The 16504-nt window shown below is 47.9% G+C and overlaps 1 protein-coding gene across 1 annotated transcript in view; it reads left to right on the plus strand.

The window, feature by feature from the left end:
* Window positions 1–15409, plus strand: part of LOC143171881 (dnaJ homolog subfamily A member 1-like) — a 35818-nt gene extending 20409 nt beyond the window's left edge. The window contains exons 7-9 of the mRNA XM_076361015.1: window positions 3121–3236; window positions 3797–3897; window positions 14656–15409. Of these exons, the coding sequence (XP_076217130.1) occupies window positions 3121–3236; window positions 3797–3897; window positions 14656–14874 (436 nt within the window). The 3' untranslated portion in view covers window positions 14875–15409. The remainder of the gene's footprint in view (window positions 1–3120; window positions 3237–3796; window positions 3898–14655) is intronic.
* Window positions 15410–16504: the final 1095 nt, after the last annotated feature.

A 16504-nucleotide genomic window follows, 5' to 3' on the forward strand; every position in this document is an offset into this window, starting at 1 on the left:
TTTGCCTTCTGCGGCTTGGGCGGTGAGGCTCGAGCACTTGCCGGTGAAGACCGAGGCAAAAAAGTCATTGAGTACCTCCGCTTTCTCCGTGTCCCGGGTAACCAGGTCTCCCGTTTCATTCCGGAGAGGGCCCACCTTTTCCCTCGTCTTCCTTTTATCCCCGACGTACCTATAGAATCTTTTCTTGTTGCCCTTGATGTCCCTGGCCAGGTTTAATTCTATTGGGGCTTTAGCTTTCCTAACCTGATCCCCGGCTGCTCGGACAATTTCTCTGTATTCCTCGCAGGCTACCTGTCCTTGCTTCCACCCTCTGTAGGCTTCCTTTTTGTGTTGGAGTTTGTCCAGGAGCTCCTTGTTCATCCCTGCAGGCCTCCTGGCGTTTTTGCCTGACTTCCTCTTTGTTGGGATGCATCGCTCCTGAGCTTGGAGGAGGTGATCCTTGACTATTACCCAGCTTTCTTGGGCCCCTCTTCCCTCCAGGGCTTTGTCCCATGGCACTCTACCAAGCAGATCCCTGAAGAGGCCAAAGTCTGCTCTCCTGAAGTCCAGGGTAGTGAGCTTGCTGTGCGCCCTCCTCGGTGCCCTAAGGATCTTGAACTCCACCATTTCGTGGTCACTGCAGCCCAGGCTGCCCTTGAGCTTCACACTCCCCACCAGCCCCTCCTTGTTGGTGCGAACAAGGTGCAGCGTAGCACCTCTCCTCGTTGGCTCCTCTACCACTTGGAGAAGGAAGTTATCATCGACGCATTCCAGGAACTTCCCGGATTGCTTATGCCCTGCCGTGTTGTCCCTCCAACAGATGTCGGGGTGGCTGAAGTCCCCCATGAGGACCAGGGCTTGTGAGCGTGAGGCTGCTCCTATCTGTCTATAGAGGGCCTCATCCGCTCGGTCTTCCTGGTCGGGTGGCCTGTAGCAGACCCCCACTGTAATGTCACCTGTCCCTGCCTTCCCTTTAATCCTGACCCACAAGCTCTCGGTCGGCTCCTCATCCATCCCCAGGCAGAGCTCCATGCACTGCAGCTGGTCATTGACATAGAGGGCGACACCCCCTCCTCGTCTCCCCTGCCTGTCCTTCCTAAAGAGCCTGTATCCCTCCATCCCAACACTCCAATCATAGGAGCCATCCCACCACGTCTCTGTGATGCCAATAAGGTCGTAGCCCTGCAGGCACGCGCACGTCTCAAACTCCTCTTGTTTATTCCCCATGCTACGTGTGTTTGCATAGAGGCATTGAAGCTGGGCCCCGGATGAAGCTGTCTTACTGGCTGGAGTTCCTTTGTGCTGCTCTTCAGGCGCTCGCCTGCTGACCTGTGTTCCTTCTCCAGGCTCTGGGCATCTATCGCTGGCCCTGGCATCAAACCGGTAGGAGTGGGATGGATTGAGGTTCCCCTCCCCCGGCATCTCCTAACAAGTAAAATGTTAGGAATTCCAAGGGGGGGGACATGGGATGGCGACAACAAAACCAATTACTGTTTATATAAAAATCTGCATGTAATGCAGTTTTTACATTGCTAAGTGTGGTGGGTTGACCCCAGCCAGCAGCCAAGCACCCACAGAGTTGCTTGCTTACTTCCCCTCCCCCCGTAGCATCCCGGGGGAGAGAATAGGAAGAGCAAAAGCAAGAAAACTTGTGGGTGGAGAGAAAGACAGTTTAATAGGTGAAAGTAAGTCACAAATCTAAAACACAGCACCGCGTGGGCTGCTATAAAGAAAGTTAACTCCATCCCAGCCAGACCCAGTACGCAAAGATACAGTAGAACTGGAGAATCTTAAAAAAAGGTAATGAGGAAAAGATAGAATAGGTTCTATGTGGAGAGTGATTTTTTTTTTTTTTTTGAAGTAGATCCTTCCTTGTAGAAAAGAGGGGAGGAAGGAAGAGGGAGAATTTGTGTAGGAGCAACTGCTGTCTGTCTCTTAGTATCACTTGATACTACAGTTACTATTACCAACAGGACAAGAGGCAGTGGGCACAAACTGAAGCACAGGAGGTTCTGTCTGAATGTAAGGAAACTTTTTCACTGTGAGGGTGACTGAGCACTGGAACAGGTTGCTCAGAGACGTTGTGGAATCTCCCTCCTTGGAGATATTCAAAAGCTGTCTGGACATGGTCCTGGACAGCCTGCTCCAGGTGACTCTGCTTGAGCAGGGGAGCTGGACCAGACGACCTCCAGAGGTTCCTTCCAACCTCAACCGTTCTGTGGTTCTGTGAGGTTCAGAACTGGAAGTGGCACTTTGTGTGTGGATATGGAAATCTTTGGCATAAGATGCTGTCAATGGTTGATAGCCATCAATAGATTTCATGAAAGGGAGGGAAAAAATAAAACTACACTTCCAGGTTAAAGTCCTTGAGGTGTCCTGATAAGGGCTGGAAGCTAAGTGTATTCTGGGGCAGTGTCGTGTGCTTGCCTTGCTCTTGTACTCTTCCCTAGGCATCTGCTCTTGAAGTGAGGATATTTAAATTAGTCAAAGATCAGCTTTACCAGATTAGGGCAGCAGCCTGATCTCAGGGAAGTTGGTCTCCCCTAATGATATAACTAAGTAGAAGGAAGAAGGTACAAAATCATATTAGATCCCTAGTGTTGCCCACAACATCTGAAAGCCAAAAATTATGTTGGAGAAGAATAAAACAGATTGATTAAAAAAAGTGTTGCTGCATCGTATTTCTTTAGATGATTGTGCTAATATATGACAGTATTGTGCAAATTTTTTTCCAATTTGGACAATGTTAAAGAAGGGATTAATTGTCCCAGCAGCAGAAGTTTGGAGGTTGAGACAAACCTTTTCCCAGAAGGGGGAAAGCATAGTGAAATGAAACTGAATGCTGTTGTGTATGGTATGTTTTGGGGGGGTTAGCTTTTGAATAACTATCCTTGAGTAGTAAATGGCTCTTATCACAGGTATTATCTCTGAAGTAGTTGGCTTAGTTAATAGTTAATGTTCTCTATTTTACTGGTCAGGCTTCTTAGTATTAAGATTCCAACTTTATTGTCTTTACCAAATTTAATACCTGAGTATTGGTATTGTCCTTCTCACTCCTCTCATCATACCTTGGTATGGTCCTTCTCACTCTTCCTATTCCCCCACCCCACCCCTGACTATTGTTGCTTGGTTTTACCATAGGCAAGGGGAAGACCTTGTTATGTGCATGGATATACAGTTGGTTGAAGCACTGTGTGGCTTTCAAAAACCTATCACAACACTGGATAATAGAACTATAATTATTACTTCTCATCCTGGTAAGTATTGGTTTGCTTTGTACTAAAAATGTGTACATCTAGCAAATGTAAGCTGAAAAGCAAGCAATTAGCATAGGGGAGCAGAAAGGACTGATCCTTAAAATACTACTTCTTTCCCCCCGGCCTCCAAATCTTTACAGCAGAGAGCTTTAAACAAATAAAGGTTTTGCTTAGCGGGCAACAGTAACTACATGTTTCTTCGTATGACACAGTAACAAACTTTACTTCATGGATGTGCTGATGTCCTGAGGATACTCAAGGTCTTTGAAGATAAGTTTTTCAGACTTGGAACTCATGGAATACTTGATATTCATAGGTATGCTCCCTTCTGAGAAGCATACAAAATGGTAGAATAGAGCTGTGTAGAATATAGATGTGTACCTGTTCTCCTACACAAAAGCTATCAGACAGTAGGTCCCTATTAGACTACTAGATATCGGTATAGTTGTTAAAACACAGCTTACAAGGCTGCACAAATGCATACTGAAAGGAATTGAAACTAAAATTGCTTGTTTTGCCTACCTGGATTTTTTTTTTCTTATTTTTTTTATTTGCTTAAGGCCAGACTGTCAAACATGGGGATATTAAATGTGTGCTGAATGAAGGCATGCCAATATATCGTAGGCCATATGAAAAAGGACGTCTAATCATAGAGTTCAAGGTAAGTGAAACAACTTCCATAGTACAGCTTAACACTGAACGTGCACAACTTCAACCTTAAGTAATAACTCAAGCAAGAAGAGACACTAATCATCAAGTGTCTTGTTTAGGGCGTTTCTTGCAGTGTGGTCAGATAACCTAATGCAATGCACAAGTGTCGTGGTTTCATTTCAGTCGGCAATTAAGTACCACGCAGCCGCTCGCTCACTCCCCCCCACCCGGTGGGATGGGGGAGAGAATTGGAAGAGCACAAGTGAGAAAAAACTCGTGGGTTGAGATAAAAACAGTTTAATAATTGAAATAAAATTATAATAATAATATGATAATAATAATAATACACAAAACAAGTGATGCACAGTACAATTGCTCACCACCCGCCGACCGATGCCCAGCCAGTCCCCGAGCAGCGGCCCCCCCGGCCAGCTTTCCCCAATTTATGTACTGAGCATGACGTCACATGGTATGGAATGTCCCTTTGGCCAGTTTGGCTGTGCCCCTCCCAGCTTCTTGTGCACCTCCAGCCTTCTCAGTCAGTAGAGCATGGGAAACTAAAAAAATCCTTGGCTAGTGTAAGCATTACCTAGCAACAACTAAAACATCGGTGCGTTATCAACTTTGTTCTCATCCTAAATCCAAAACACTGTACCAGCTACTAGAAAGGAAATTAACTCTATCCCTGCCAAAACCAGGACAATATCCACCCCTTATTCTATACCATCTGCGTCATGCTCAAGTCTCACATTTTCCAGTACATTTTCATTAATCACCACCCCTTTTTTTTTATATATATATATATATACACACACACACACACAGAGAGATATCATTCCCTTCGTCTGTGGGCCATCCCTCTAAAATGTTCGGTGAGTTCATTTAGTCCATGACTTCGGGCTCCATCTGTCATCTGTCTTTCAGGGTAGGAAAAATGGAGATGGTATGTGGTGTTGGATTGTTTCATGTTGAAGTCAGTTCTGGTACCATCATCACTGTGCTTTGCTTGGTTTCACTGAAGTTATTCTTCATTAGTCTGGGTGATTCTTATTGTAATAACATTAGTATGGCATATAATATTATTAGTATGATTAGTATATCTGTGTATTATTAGTATAACTATTATAACTATAATTAGTACTTAACATCACATAATTCAGATCATTGGCTATTCTCACCCAAAATCAAATCCCCTTGAGGTACACATCGGACTTCCCCATCCTTCCGCATTATCCACCAAGTGCACCCAGGTCCTTGAGCAAAAGCAATCCCATGGATGGGTATGCCTCTGCCCGAGGCAGGAATAACCCAGACTGTCTTCCCCAGTATATTTTTTATGTGCACTACAGGAACTTTATTCCCATCTACAGTACGTAAAAGTTCTGACTGGGCAGGGCCTGCTCGATTGGCAGATCCCCGAGTGTTGACTAACCAGGTGGCCTTTGCTAAATGCGTATCCCAATGTTTGAACGTCCCGCCACCCATTGCTCTCAGCGTAGTCTTCAACAGTCCATTGTATAGCTGGAAGCCATTGTGCAGCGGGAGAGATATGACTTAGTCGCCATCACAGAAACATGGTGGGGTGACTCTCACGATTGGAGTGCTGCAATGGATGGCTATAAACTCTTCAGAAGAGACAGGCGAGGAAGGAGAGGCGGTGGGGTGGCCCTGTATGTTAGGGAGTGTTTCGATTGCATAGAGCTCAACAATTGTGATGATGATACGGTCGAGTGTTTATGGGTAAGGATGAGGGGGACCCACTTACTCCATGTAGCATCAGTTGCATGATGTGTACAGGGGACCCTCCCTCTGAACATCCAGCCCAGCACCGGCAGTCGGGGTGCCAGGAGGAGCTGTGCTTCAGTGCCGATCACTTCTGAAGCAGCTCAAACCCCTTCATATGCTGCTAATATCTCTTTTTCAGTTGGAGTATAGCGGGCCTCGGATCCTCTGTATCCCCGACTCCAAAACCCCAGGGGTCGACCTCGAGTCTCCCCTGGTGCTTTCTGCCAGAGGCTCCAGGTAGGGCCGTTCTCCCCGGCTGCGGTATAGAGTACATTTTTTACCTCTTCCCTGCCCGGACTGGCCCAAGGGCTACTGCATAAACTATCTCCCGTTTAATTTGTTCAAAAGCTTGTCGTTGCTCAGGGCCCCATTTGAAATTGTTCTTCTTTCGGGTCACTTGATAGAGAGGGTTTACAATCAGACTGTAATTTGGAATGTGCATTCTCCAAAAACCCACGACGCCTAAGAAAGCTTGTGTTTCCTTTCTGCTAGTTGGTGGAGACATGGCTGTTATTTTGTTGATCACATCCATTGGGATCTGACGACATCCATCTTGCCATTTTATTCCTAAAAACTGGATCTCCTGTGCAGGCCCCTTGACCTTACTTTGTTTTATGGCAAAACCGGCCTTCAGCAGGATTTGGACTATTTCCTTCCCTTTTTCAAAAACTTCTCCTGCTGTGTTGCCCCACACGATGATATCATTAATGTATTGCAGGTGTTCTGGAGCCTCACCCTGCTCCAGTGCAGTCTGGATCAGTCCATGGCAAATGGTGGGGCTGTGTTTCCACCCCTGGGGCAGTCGGTTCCAGGTGTACTGGACGCCCCTCCAAGTGAAAGCAAACTGTGGCCTGCACTCTGCTGTCAAAGGGATTGAGAAGAACGCATTAGCGATATCAATTGTGGCATACCACTTGGCTGCCTTTGACTCCAGTTCGTATTGAAGTTCTAGCATGTCTGGCATGGCAGCACTCAGCGGTGGCGTGACTTCATTTAGGCCACGATAGTCTACTGTTAGTCTCCACTCTCCATTAGACTTCCACACTGGCCATATGGGACTGTTAAAGGGTGAGCGAGTCTTGCTGATCACTCCTTGGCTCTCCAGTCGACGAATCAGCTTATGGATGGGAATCAGGGAGTCTCGGTTGGTGCGATATTGCCGCCGGTGCACTGTGGTGGTAGCGATTGGCACTTGTTGGTCTTCGACCTTCAGCAACCCCACAACAGAGGGGTCCTCCGAGAGACCAGGCAAGGTGGACAGCTGTTTAATTTCCTCCATCTCCAAGGTAGCTATACCAAAAGCCCACCGGTACCCTTTTGGGTCCTTGAAATACCCTCTCCTGAGGTAGTCTATGCCAAGGATGCACGGAGCATCTGGGCCAGTCACAACGGGGTGCTTCTGCCACCCATTCCCAGTTAGACTCACTTCGGCTTCCAATACAGTTAGCTGTTGGGATCCCCCCGTCACCCCAGAAATACAGATGGGTTCTGTCCCTATATATCTTGATGGTATTAGGGTGCACTGTGCACCGGTGCCTACTAGAGCCTTATACTCCTGTGGGTCTGATGTGCCAGGCCACCGAATCCACACAGTCCAGTAAACCCGGTTGTCCCTTTCCTCCCCCTGGCTGGAGGCAGGGCCCCTCTAATCCTCATCACAGTACTCATTTCTCATTTCTTGTATGTACGAGTCAGAAGTTTCTTCATTAAGATCAAGAGTAAGATCAGCCCTTCTACTCTCTCTGGGGAACTGCCCGCTGGAAACTGGAGCAGCAATTTTCCTGGAAGAACCTCTTTCTGTGATTGTTTTCCCTTGCAATTCACGTACCCGTGCCCCTAGGGCTGCGGTAGGTTTCCCATCCCACTTCCTCATGTCCTCTCCGTGGTCATGCAGATAAAACCATAGGGTGCCCCGTGGTGTGTACCCTTTATATTCTCTCTCTTGAGCAAAAGAACGCTGACTCCTAATAGCCGAGATATTGGTCCGTACAGGTGGGGAGTAGGACCTATCCTCTCTGAGTTGCTGGATCTCCCGGGACAGTTTTTCGGACAGTTTCTCCACAGCCGAGACGAGGGAGGAAGAAAGACTTTCCTCGTATTGCCGGAGTTGACTAGCCAATTCATCCACTGTTTGTTCCTCTCCATCTTTCCAGGTTATCACTGCCAATGAATTGGCGTATGACGATGGTGAGCTCCTTATAAACTTCCGCCACATGGGTCGTGTGCACTTGACTTCGTCTGGATCTTTGCATAGCTGTTCATTGTTCAGGTCACCATAAATCACTTCCAGCACAGCTAATTCTCTCAGAAACTGGATACCCTTCTCCATGGTGTCCCATTTGCTTGGGCGACATATGACATCTTCCTTAAAGGAATACTTTTCCTTCACGCTTGACAAGAGTCGCCTCCAAAGGCTGAGGACTCCTGTCCCTTTTCCAATTGCTTTATCAATGCCCCCTTCCCTAGAAAGGGATCCCAGTTGCTTGGCTTCCCTACCCTCTAATTCCAGGCTACTGGCCCCATTATCCCAGCATCGGAGCAGCCAGGTGACAATATGCTCACCTGGACGACGGCTGAAATCTTTTCGTATATCTCACAGCTCACTCAGGGATAGAGATCGGGTGGTCACTGCCTCGTTTATGAGTTCTTCCTCTTCCTCCTCCCCGGTCAGCGGCCGGCTCTCCTCCTCCTGTTCTCGTGATGGCCCTTCTCCAGGGTAGTCGTACAGTTCTTCCTCCGGTTCCCTTTTAGAAGAAGCTTCTTCCTCCCTTACTAAACGAGCCGACTTCCGCTTCCAAAATTTCTTCTTGTGTACAGGGGCGACTGATACCGGCACAGGCTGGTTCTTTGGTTCAGCCACAGGGCCTGTTGCCGGGGTTGGAGTGGCCGCAGTGCATGTCGCCGGGGTTGGAGTGGCCGCAGTGCAAGTACATGTCACCGGAGTCTGAGTGGCCGCAGTGCATGACGCCGGGGTTGCAGTGACCGCTGTGCAAGTGCATGTCACCGGAGTCTGAGTGGCCGCAGGGCCTGTTGCTGGGGTTGGAGTGACCGCAGTGCATGTCGCCGGAGTCTGAGTGGCCGCAGTGCATGTCGCCGGGGTTGGAGTGACCGCTGTGCAGGTGCATGTCACCGGAGTCTGAGTGGCCGCAGTGCATGTCGCCAGGGTCTGAGTGGCCTCAGTGCATGTCGCCGGGGTCTGAGTGGCCGCAGTGCATGTCGCCGTGGTCTGAGTAGCTGCAGTGCATGTCGCCGAGGTCTGAGTGGCCGCAGAGCCTGTCGCCGGGGTTGGAGTGGCCGTAGTGCGTGTTGCCCGGGTTTGAGTGGCCGCAGGGCCTGTTGCCGGCGTCTGAGTAGCTGCAGTGCATGTTGCTGGGGTCGGAGTGGCCGCAGGGCCTGTTGCCGGGGTCGGAGTGGCCGCAGGGCCTGTTGCCGGGATCTGAGTGGCTGCAGGGCGTGTCGCCGGGGTCTGAGTGGCCGCAGTGCGTGTCGTTTTACCGTCAGATCCAGAGACCTTCTCTTCCCTTTGAGGGTACTGAATGGTGTTGAACAGGGCTCGGTAGGCATGGGCCAGGCCCCAGCACGTTGCAATGAACTGCATCTCTCTGGAGTTGCCAGGGTGACAGCATACTTTGTCCAAATATTCTACTAACTTTTCAGGATTCTGCACTTGCTCAGGGGTGAAGTTCCAAAACACTGGGGGTGCCCATTGGCCTAGGTACTTGCCCATCTTGTCCCACACACCCTGCCACTCATAACTATCCAGCCTTGGGGCAGATCTCTGGATGATATTCTTAAATTGCTTACCAACTTTAGACAAAACCAAAACAATATTCCCAAGAAGTATTAATAGAAGTATCTTAACTACCCAAGGCTGTTCAAAATACTGAAAAGTTACTGTAATGAAGGAGGAAACATCATAGAAGAAGGTAGTGACCCTGCCATTCTGTATTTCCTCCGTAAAAAAACTCTCAGAAAAGTTACTGTAATTGCTAGTTGTCTCCACGAAATGGTCTCCGTGGTACAGTAACGGCTTCATTGCGAAACCTACATACCACGCTAACGTCAATGTCAGTGTTCTAAAAACAGACCTCACAAGTGAGACATCACTAATCACTGCAGACCACAGCAAACTGCAAAACCCAACACCAATCTCTAACATGTACAGCAAAAAAAGAGCACGATGCAGATTACAGAAATCAATATCGAGAACAGAGGAACCAACATTGTGACCCACAACTATTAACAGATATAAGTTCCTTAATACACTCTGGTTAATCTGTTATTATCTCAAACCCTTCGAGCCCCATGTTGGGCGCCAAAAAGGACTGTCGTGGTTTAATTTCAGTCGGCAACTAAGCACCACGCAGCCACTCGCTCACTCCCCCCTGACCCCGGTGGGATGGGGGAGAGAACTGGAAGAGCACAAGTGAGAAAAACTTGTGGGTTGAGATAAAAACAGTTTAATAATTGAAATAAAATAATAATAATAATAATATGATAATAATAATAATACACAAAGCAAGTGATGCACAGTTCAATTGCTCACCACCCGCCAACCGATGCCCAGCCAGTCCCCGAGCAGCGGCCCCCCCGGCCAGCTTTCCCCAGTTTATGTACTGAGCATGACGTCCCATGGTATGGAATGTCATAGAATCATAGAATCATAGAATCATTGAGGTTGGAAGAGACCTCTAAGATCATCGAGTCCAACCGTCAACCCAACACCACCATGCCCACTAAACCATGTCCCTAAGCGCCTCATCTACACGTCTTTTAAAAACCTCCAGGGATGGGGACTCCACCACTTCCCTGGGCAGCCTGTTCCAATGTTTCACCACTCTTTCAGTAAAGAAATTTTTCCTTACATCCAATCTAAACCTCCCCTGCCGCAACTTGAGGCCATTTCCTCTTGTCCTATCGCTTGTTACTTCGGAGAAAAGACCAACACCCACCTCGCTACAACCTCCTGTCAGGTAGTTGTAGAGAGCGATGAGGTCTCCCCTCAGCCTCCTTTTCTCCAGGCTAAACAACCCCAGTTCCCTCAGCCGCTCCTCATAAGACTTGTTCTCCAGACCCCTCACCAGCCTCGTTGCCCTTCTCTGGACACGCTCCAGCACCTCAACGTCCTTCTTGTAGTGAGGGGCCCAAAACTGAACACAGTATTCGAGGTGGGGCCTCACCAGTGCCGAGTACAGGGGCACGATCACTTCCCTACTCCTGCTGGCCACACTATTTCTGATACAGGCCAGGATGCCATTGGCCTTCTTGGCCGCCTGGGCACACTGCCGGCTCATGTTCAGCCGTCTGTCGACCAACACCCCCAGGTCCTTCTCTGCTGGGCAGCTTTCCAGCCACTCTTCCCCAAGCCTGTAGCGCTGCATGGGGTTGTTGTGGCCGAAGTGCAGGACCCGGCACTTGTCCTTGTTGAACCTCATACAGTTGGCCTGGGCCCATCGATCCAGCCTGTCCAGGTCCCTCTGCAGAGCCTTCCTACCCTCGAGCAGATCAACACTCCCACCCAACTTGGTGTCGTCTGCAAACTTACTGAGGGTGCACTCAATCCCCTCATCCAGATCATCAATAAAGATATTGAACAAGACCGGCCCCAGTACTGAGCCCTGGGGAACACCGCTCGTGACCGGCCGCCAACTGGAGGTAACTCCATTCACCACAACTCTCTGGGCCCGGCCGTCCAGCCAGTTTTTGACCCAGCGCAGAGTCCACCTGTCTAAGCCGTGAGCCGCCAGCTTCTCGAGGAGAATGCTGTGGGAGACGGTGTCAAAGGCCTTGCTGAAGTCCAGGTAGACCACATCCACAGCCTTTCCCTCATCCACTAGGCGGGTCACCTGGTCATAGAAGGAGATCAGGTTGGTCAAGCAGGACCTGCCTTTCATGAATCCGTGCTGGCTAGGCCGGATCCCCTGGTTGTCCCGCTCATGCCTTGTGAGCGCCCTCAAGATGAGCCGCTCCATAATCTTCCCCGGCACCGAGGTCAGGCTGACAGGCCTGGAGTTCCCCGGATCCTCCTTCCGGCCCTTCTTGTGGATGGGTGTCACATTGGCAAGCCTCCAGTCTTCCGGGACCTCCCCCGTTAACCAGGACTGCTGATAAATGATGGAGAGTGGCTTGGCGAGCACCTCCGCCAGCTCCCTCAGCACTCTCGGGTGGATCCCATCCGGCCCCATAGACTTGTGAGTGTCCAGGTGGCATAGCAGGTCATTGACTGCTTCCTCCTGGATTACGGGGGGTTCATCCTGCTCGCCGTCCCTGTCTTCCAGCTCAGGGGACCGAGTACCCTGAGGATAACTGGTCTGCCTGTTAAAGACTGAGGCAAAGAAGGCATTGAGTACCTCAGCCTTTTCCTCATCCTCAGTGACAATGTTCCCCCTTGCATCCAATAAAGGATGGAGATTCTCCTTGGCTCTCTTCTTGTCATTAATATATTTGTAAAAACTTTTTTTGTTGTCTTTAACGACAGCGGCCAGATTGCGTTCTAGCTGGGCTTTTGCCTTTCTCATTTCTTCTCTGCACGACCTAACAAGATCCCTGTACTCTTCTTGAGTCGCCTGCCCCTTCTTCCACAAGCGGTAAACTCTCCTTTTTTTCCTGAGTCCCAGCAAGAGCTCCCCATTCAGCCAGGCCGGTCGTCTTCCCCGCCCATTCTTCTTACGGCGTACAGGGACAGCCTGCTCCTGCGCCTTTAAGACTTCCTTCTTGAAGATCGTCCAGCCTTCCTGGACCCCTTTGCCCTTCAGGACCGTCTCCCACGGGACTCTCTCAACCAGCGTCCTGAACAGGCCAAAGTCCGCCCTCCGGAAGTCCATGGTTGCGGTTTTGCTGCCCCCCCTCCTTACTTCACCGAGAATCGAGAATTCTACCATTTCATGGTCGCTAAGCCCAAGACGGCCTCCGACCACCACATCTCCCACCAGTCCTTCTCTGTTAGTAAACAGCAGGTCGAGCGAGGCACCTCCCCTGGTAGGCTCACTTACCAGCTGTGTCAGGAAGTTGTCTTCCACACACTCCAGGAACCTCCTAGACTGCTTCCTCTCTGCCGTGTTGTATTTCCAGCAGACATCCGGGAAGTTGAAATCCCCCACGAGAACAAGGGCTAGCGATTGAGAAACTTCTGCCAGCCGCTTATAGAACGCTTCATCCGCCCCTTCATCCTGGTTGGGTGGTCTATAACAGACTCCCAGCAGGATATCTGCCTCGTTGGCCTTCCCCCTCATCCTTACCCATAGACACTCAACCGTACCATCATCACAATCGTTGAGCTCTAGGCAATCAAAACACTCCCTAACATACAGGGCCACCCCACCGCCTCTCCTTCCTCGCCTGTCCCTTCTGAAGAGTCTGTAGCCATCCATTGCAGCACTCCAGTCGTGAGAGTCACCCCACCATGTTTCTGTGAGGGCGACTAAGTCATATCTCTCCCGCTGCACAATGGCTTCCAGCTCCTCCTGCTTGCCGCCCATGCTGCGTGCATTGGTGTATATGCACTTGAGCTGGGCTATCGATTTCGCCCCCGGCATCGGCACGCCACCCCTCGGCTCATCTCTAGCGAGCCTGGTTTTATCCCCTTCCCCCTTCGAACCTAGTTTAAAGCCCTCTCAATGAGCCCCGCCAATTCATGAGCCATGATCCTTTTTCCCTTGCGAGACAGCTGGACTCCGTCTGTCACCAGCAGGCCCTTTGGCCAGTTTGGCTGTGCCCCCTCCCAGCTTCTTGTGCACCTCCAGCCTTCTCAGTCGGTAGAGCATGGGAAGCTGAAAAGTCCTTGGCTAGTGTAAGCATTACCTAGCAACAACTAAAACATCGGTGTGTTATCAACTTTGTTCTCCTCCTAAATCCAAAACACAGCACTGTACCAGCTACTAGGAAGGAAATTAACTCCATCCCTGCTGAAACCAGGACAGGGGCTATGTTTTGGATTTGCGCTGTAAACAGTGTTGATAACACAGGGATGTTTTAGTTACTGCTGAGCAGTGCTTGCACAGCGTCAAGGCCTTTTCTGCTTCTCACCCCACCCCACCAGCGAGTAGGTTGGGGGTGCACAACAAGTTGGGAGGGGACACGGCTGGGACAGCTGACCCCAACTGACCAAAGGGATATTCCATATCATATGACGTCATGCTCGGCAATAAAAGCTGGGGGAAGAAGGAGGAAGGGGGGACGTTCGGAGTGATGGTATTTGTCTTCCTAAATAACCGTTACGCGTGATGGAGCCCTGCTTTCCTGGAGATGGCTGAACACCTGCCTGCTGATGCGAAGGAGTGAATGAATTCCTTGCTTTGCTTTGCTTGTGCACACGGTTTTTGCTTTCCCTATTAAACTGTCTTTATCTCAACCCACGAGTTTTCTCGCTTTTACCCTTCTGATTCTCTCCCCCATACCTCTGAGTGTGGGGGAGTGAGTGAGCGGCTGTGTGGTGCTTAGCCTCCGGCCGGGGTTAAACTGCAACATTTCTAAATAGCTCTTTACTGAAAATATACTAAGTACTGAAATAACTTGTTTGGATATTGTCTGAATTTTCATGTTTGACATGTTTTTTGGCCTCCAGCGTGTCTTAGGAAGAACTGAAATATAACTGACTTTGTATTGGAGCAAAGGTATCAGCTAGTTAATTGTAATTGCTGAAGAGAGTTTTATTAGTACTGATGGGAGGGGAATCAGGCTAATCTCTAACTGTTGTGTCCCCCTGCTCTGGCTTTAGCTGAGGATATCTTTTTTTAGCCCTTTCAATATGGCAGTCTGGGGCAGAAAAAAGTCTGAACTAGCCAAGACAGTGAAGTTGCCAATTATAGTAGAAATGCACTTTTGGCAGATGTGAAAGACTGGCAAGTGACCTAATTATTTCCTTAGCAATAGGTTTTCAAGTCTTCTGTAATTATAAATCTGATGCTGGCAGATAATTGACCTGTAGTAAGTGAGATAGAGGCCAGTTAAAGCCAAATTCAGTAACTGCAGCTCTTTATTTCAGGTGAACTTCCCAGGTAGTGGCTTCCTCTCCTCAGGTAAGTTGTATTTGCTAGAAAAACTGCTACCTGCAAGGCAGGAAGTAGAAGAAACTGAGGAAATGGAACAAGCGGATTTAATGGACTTTGATCCAGCTCAAGACAGAAGACATTGCTTTAATGGAGAAGCCTATGAAGATGATGAGCATCACCCTGGAGGTGGTGTTCAATGTCAGACTTCTTAAAAGAGCCAGTTAATAACCACTGTGATGCCACTTTTATATGCGTCAGTAGACAAGTGAAGGAGTACAGGTGAATCACCCTCGCTTCCTGATATTTTTTTTTTTGTTGCTGTTAAATTCAGCTATAGTTCATTCTAAAAGCATAAAGAAATTAAAGTGGTAATATGAAAACTGACTTTGCAATTTGTATAAAGCTCCAGGATGCAAGTGCAGATCAAGTTGATCACAAACACTGTCTGTCAGACAAGCAGTCTGGAATAGTTTTCTTGACTAAATCTGCAATTCTTGTATCTGTGTTCAAGTGCCTGGTCTTAGACTAAGGTTCTGTAGCATTCTTGATGCTCTGTAGAGCTGCAGTTTACTGAAGGATGCACAAGTATTTCGAATTCATGTCAAGATATATCTACAGTTTTTGGATTTGCACTGCTGTTTGTCAAATCAGAACTTGCTCTATAATGCAAATGTGTAATATATGAACCTGACACAAATTTGCTTAATTTTTTTCATGTCCATTAAACTTGTGTGATTTACCAGTTTATTTAAGAATTAATAGTTTCTTAGTCTGCCAGCTTTAGTCCTGATGTAGTGAGCTAGTTGTAAAACTTTTTGTTTCTAACCAGCTGCTACTTAAATACTGTTCTGTGCTATGCTGTGTATAGCCAATGTCGGTTATTCATGACTAAAATACGGAATATGTGTTGACCTACAGCCATGTGAAGCTTGACTTCCACCTTCATTATTGAAATCGTAATCTATAGTGATGTGTTAAGTAAAGCAGTAGCAGATGTGGTCATAGGAATAGGTGAGCCTGTAGAGGAGAAAAGCAGAGAGGTATTATTTTAACTTGGTTCTGTCCGAATGTTCTAATCATTGTAGATGAAAAATTTCAATGTAATTCTAACATTTTTTCAATGTTGCTTTTCTTAGACCAGTTTTCAGTTTAAGAAAACTCAGTTCTAGACCGCTAACCCTAGTACAGATATGCCATTTTATAGACCATGCTGAGAAGACTGGTCCAATCTTAACCTCAAGCACAGTAGTTTAGTCCTGGTCTACCATGGGTCCTGGGAAGTGGTGTCTGCTTTCCTGTTATAATGCTTCCCTCCCCTTTGAGAATCCCTGAAAACTGGGAAAAATGGGTTAGTCAAGAAAGGAGCTCTTGGAGCAGGCTCCTTGGGCTAGTTCTTCCCATAAGTGTTATGGCCTTTATTTTATGAAGGCAACTATTTACATGATCCTTGTCTCAAGTGGAATTCTTACTTTGGGTTCTTATAGATTAGAGGTCAAAATATAGATGAGTTCAAAAGAACTCTCTGCATATTCTACCTGGTCAGAATGAAATTTTGCAAGCCAAATTCCTTTTCCAAATTACCATTGATGAGTTTATAGTCAGCTATGCCCATGTGACTGATAGGAGCATTTGCCTTATCAGTGGGACAATTCTCTTCAGGCAAGGGAAGGAATAGAATGCAATTTCTAGCTCTTGGACTTGCTACATTCAAAATGTTGTTTATGGCTAAAGAGGAAGCACAACTTTTATTTTCATATATTTATATATATTATTTTTATATCTGTTTAATATATAATACATTTTTATTTAAATTATGTAAAAGTAATAACTTATTTTTAGTAT

The sequence above is a fragment of the Aptenodytes patagonicus genome, chromosome W, assembly GCF_965638725.1.
Source record: "Aptenodytes patagonicus chromosome W, bAptPat1.pri.cur, whole genome shotgun sequence".
In the NCBI taxonomy this organism is placed as follows: Eukaryota; Metazoa; Chordata; class Aves; order Sphenisciformes; family Spheniscidae; genus Aptenodytes; species Aptenodytes patagonicus.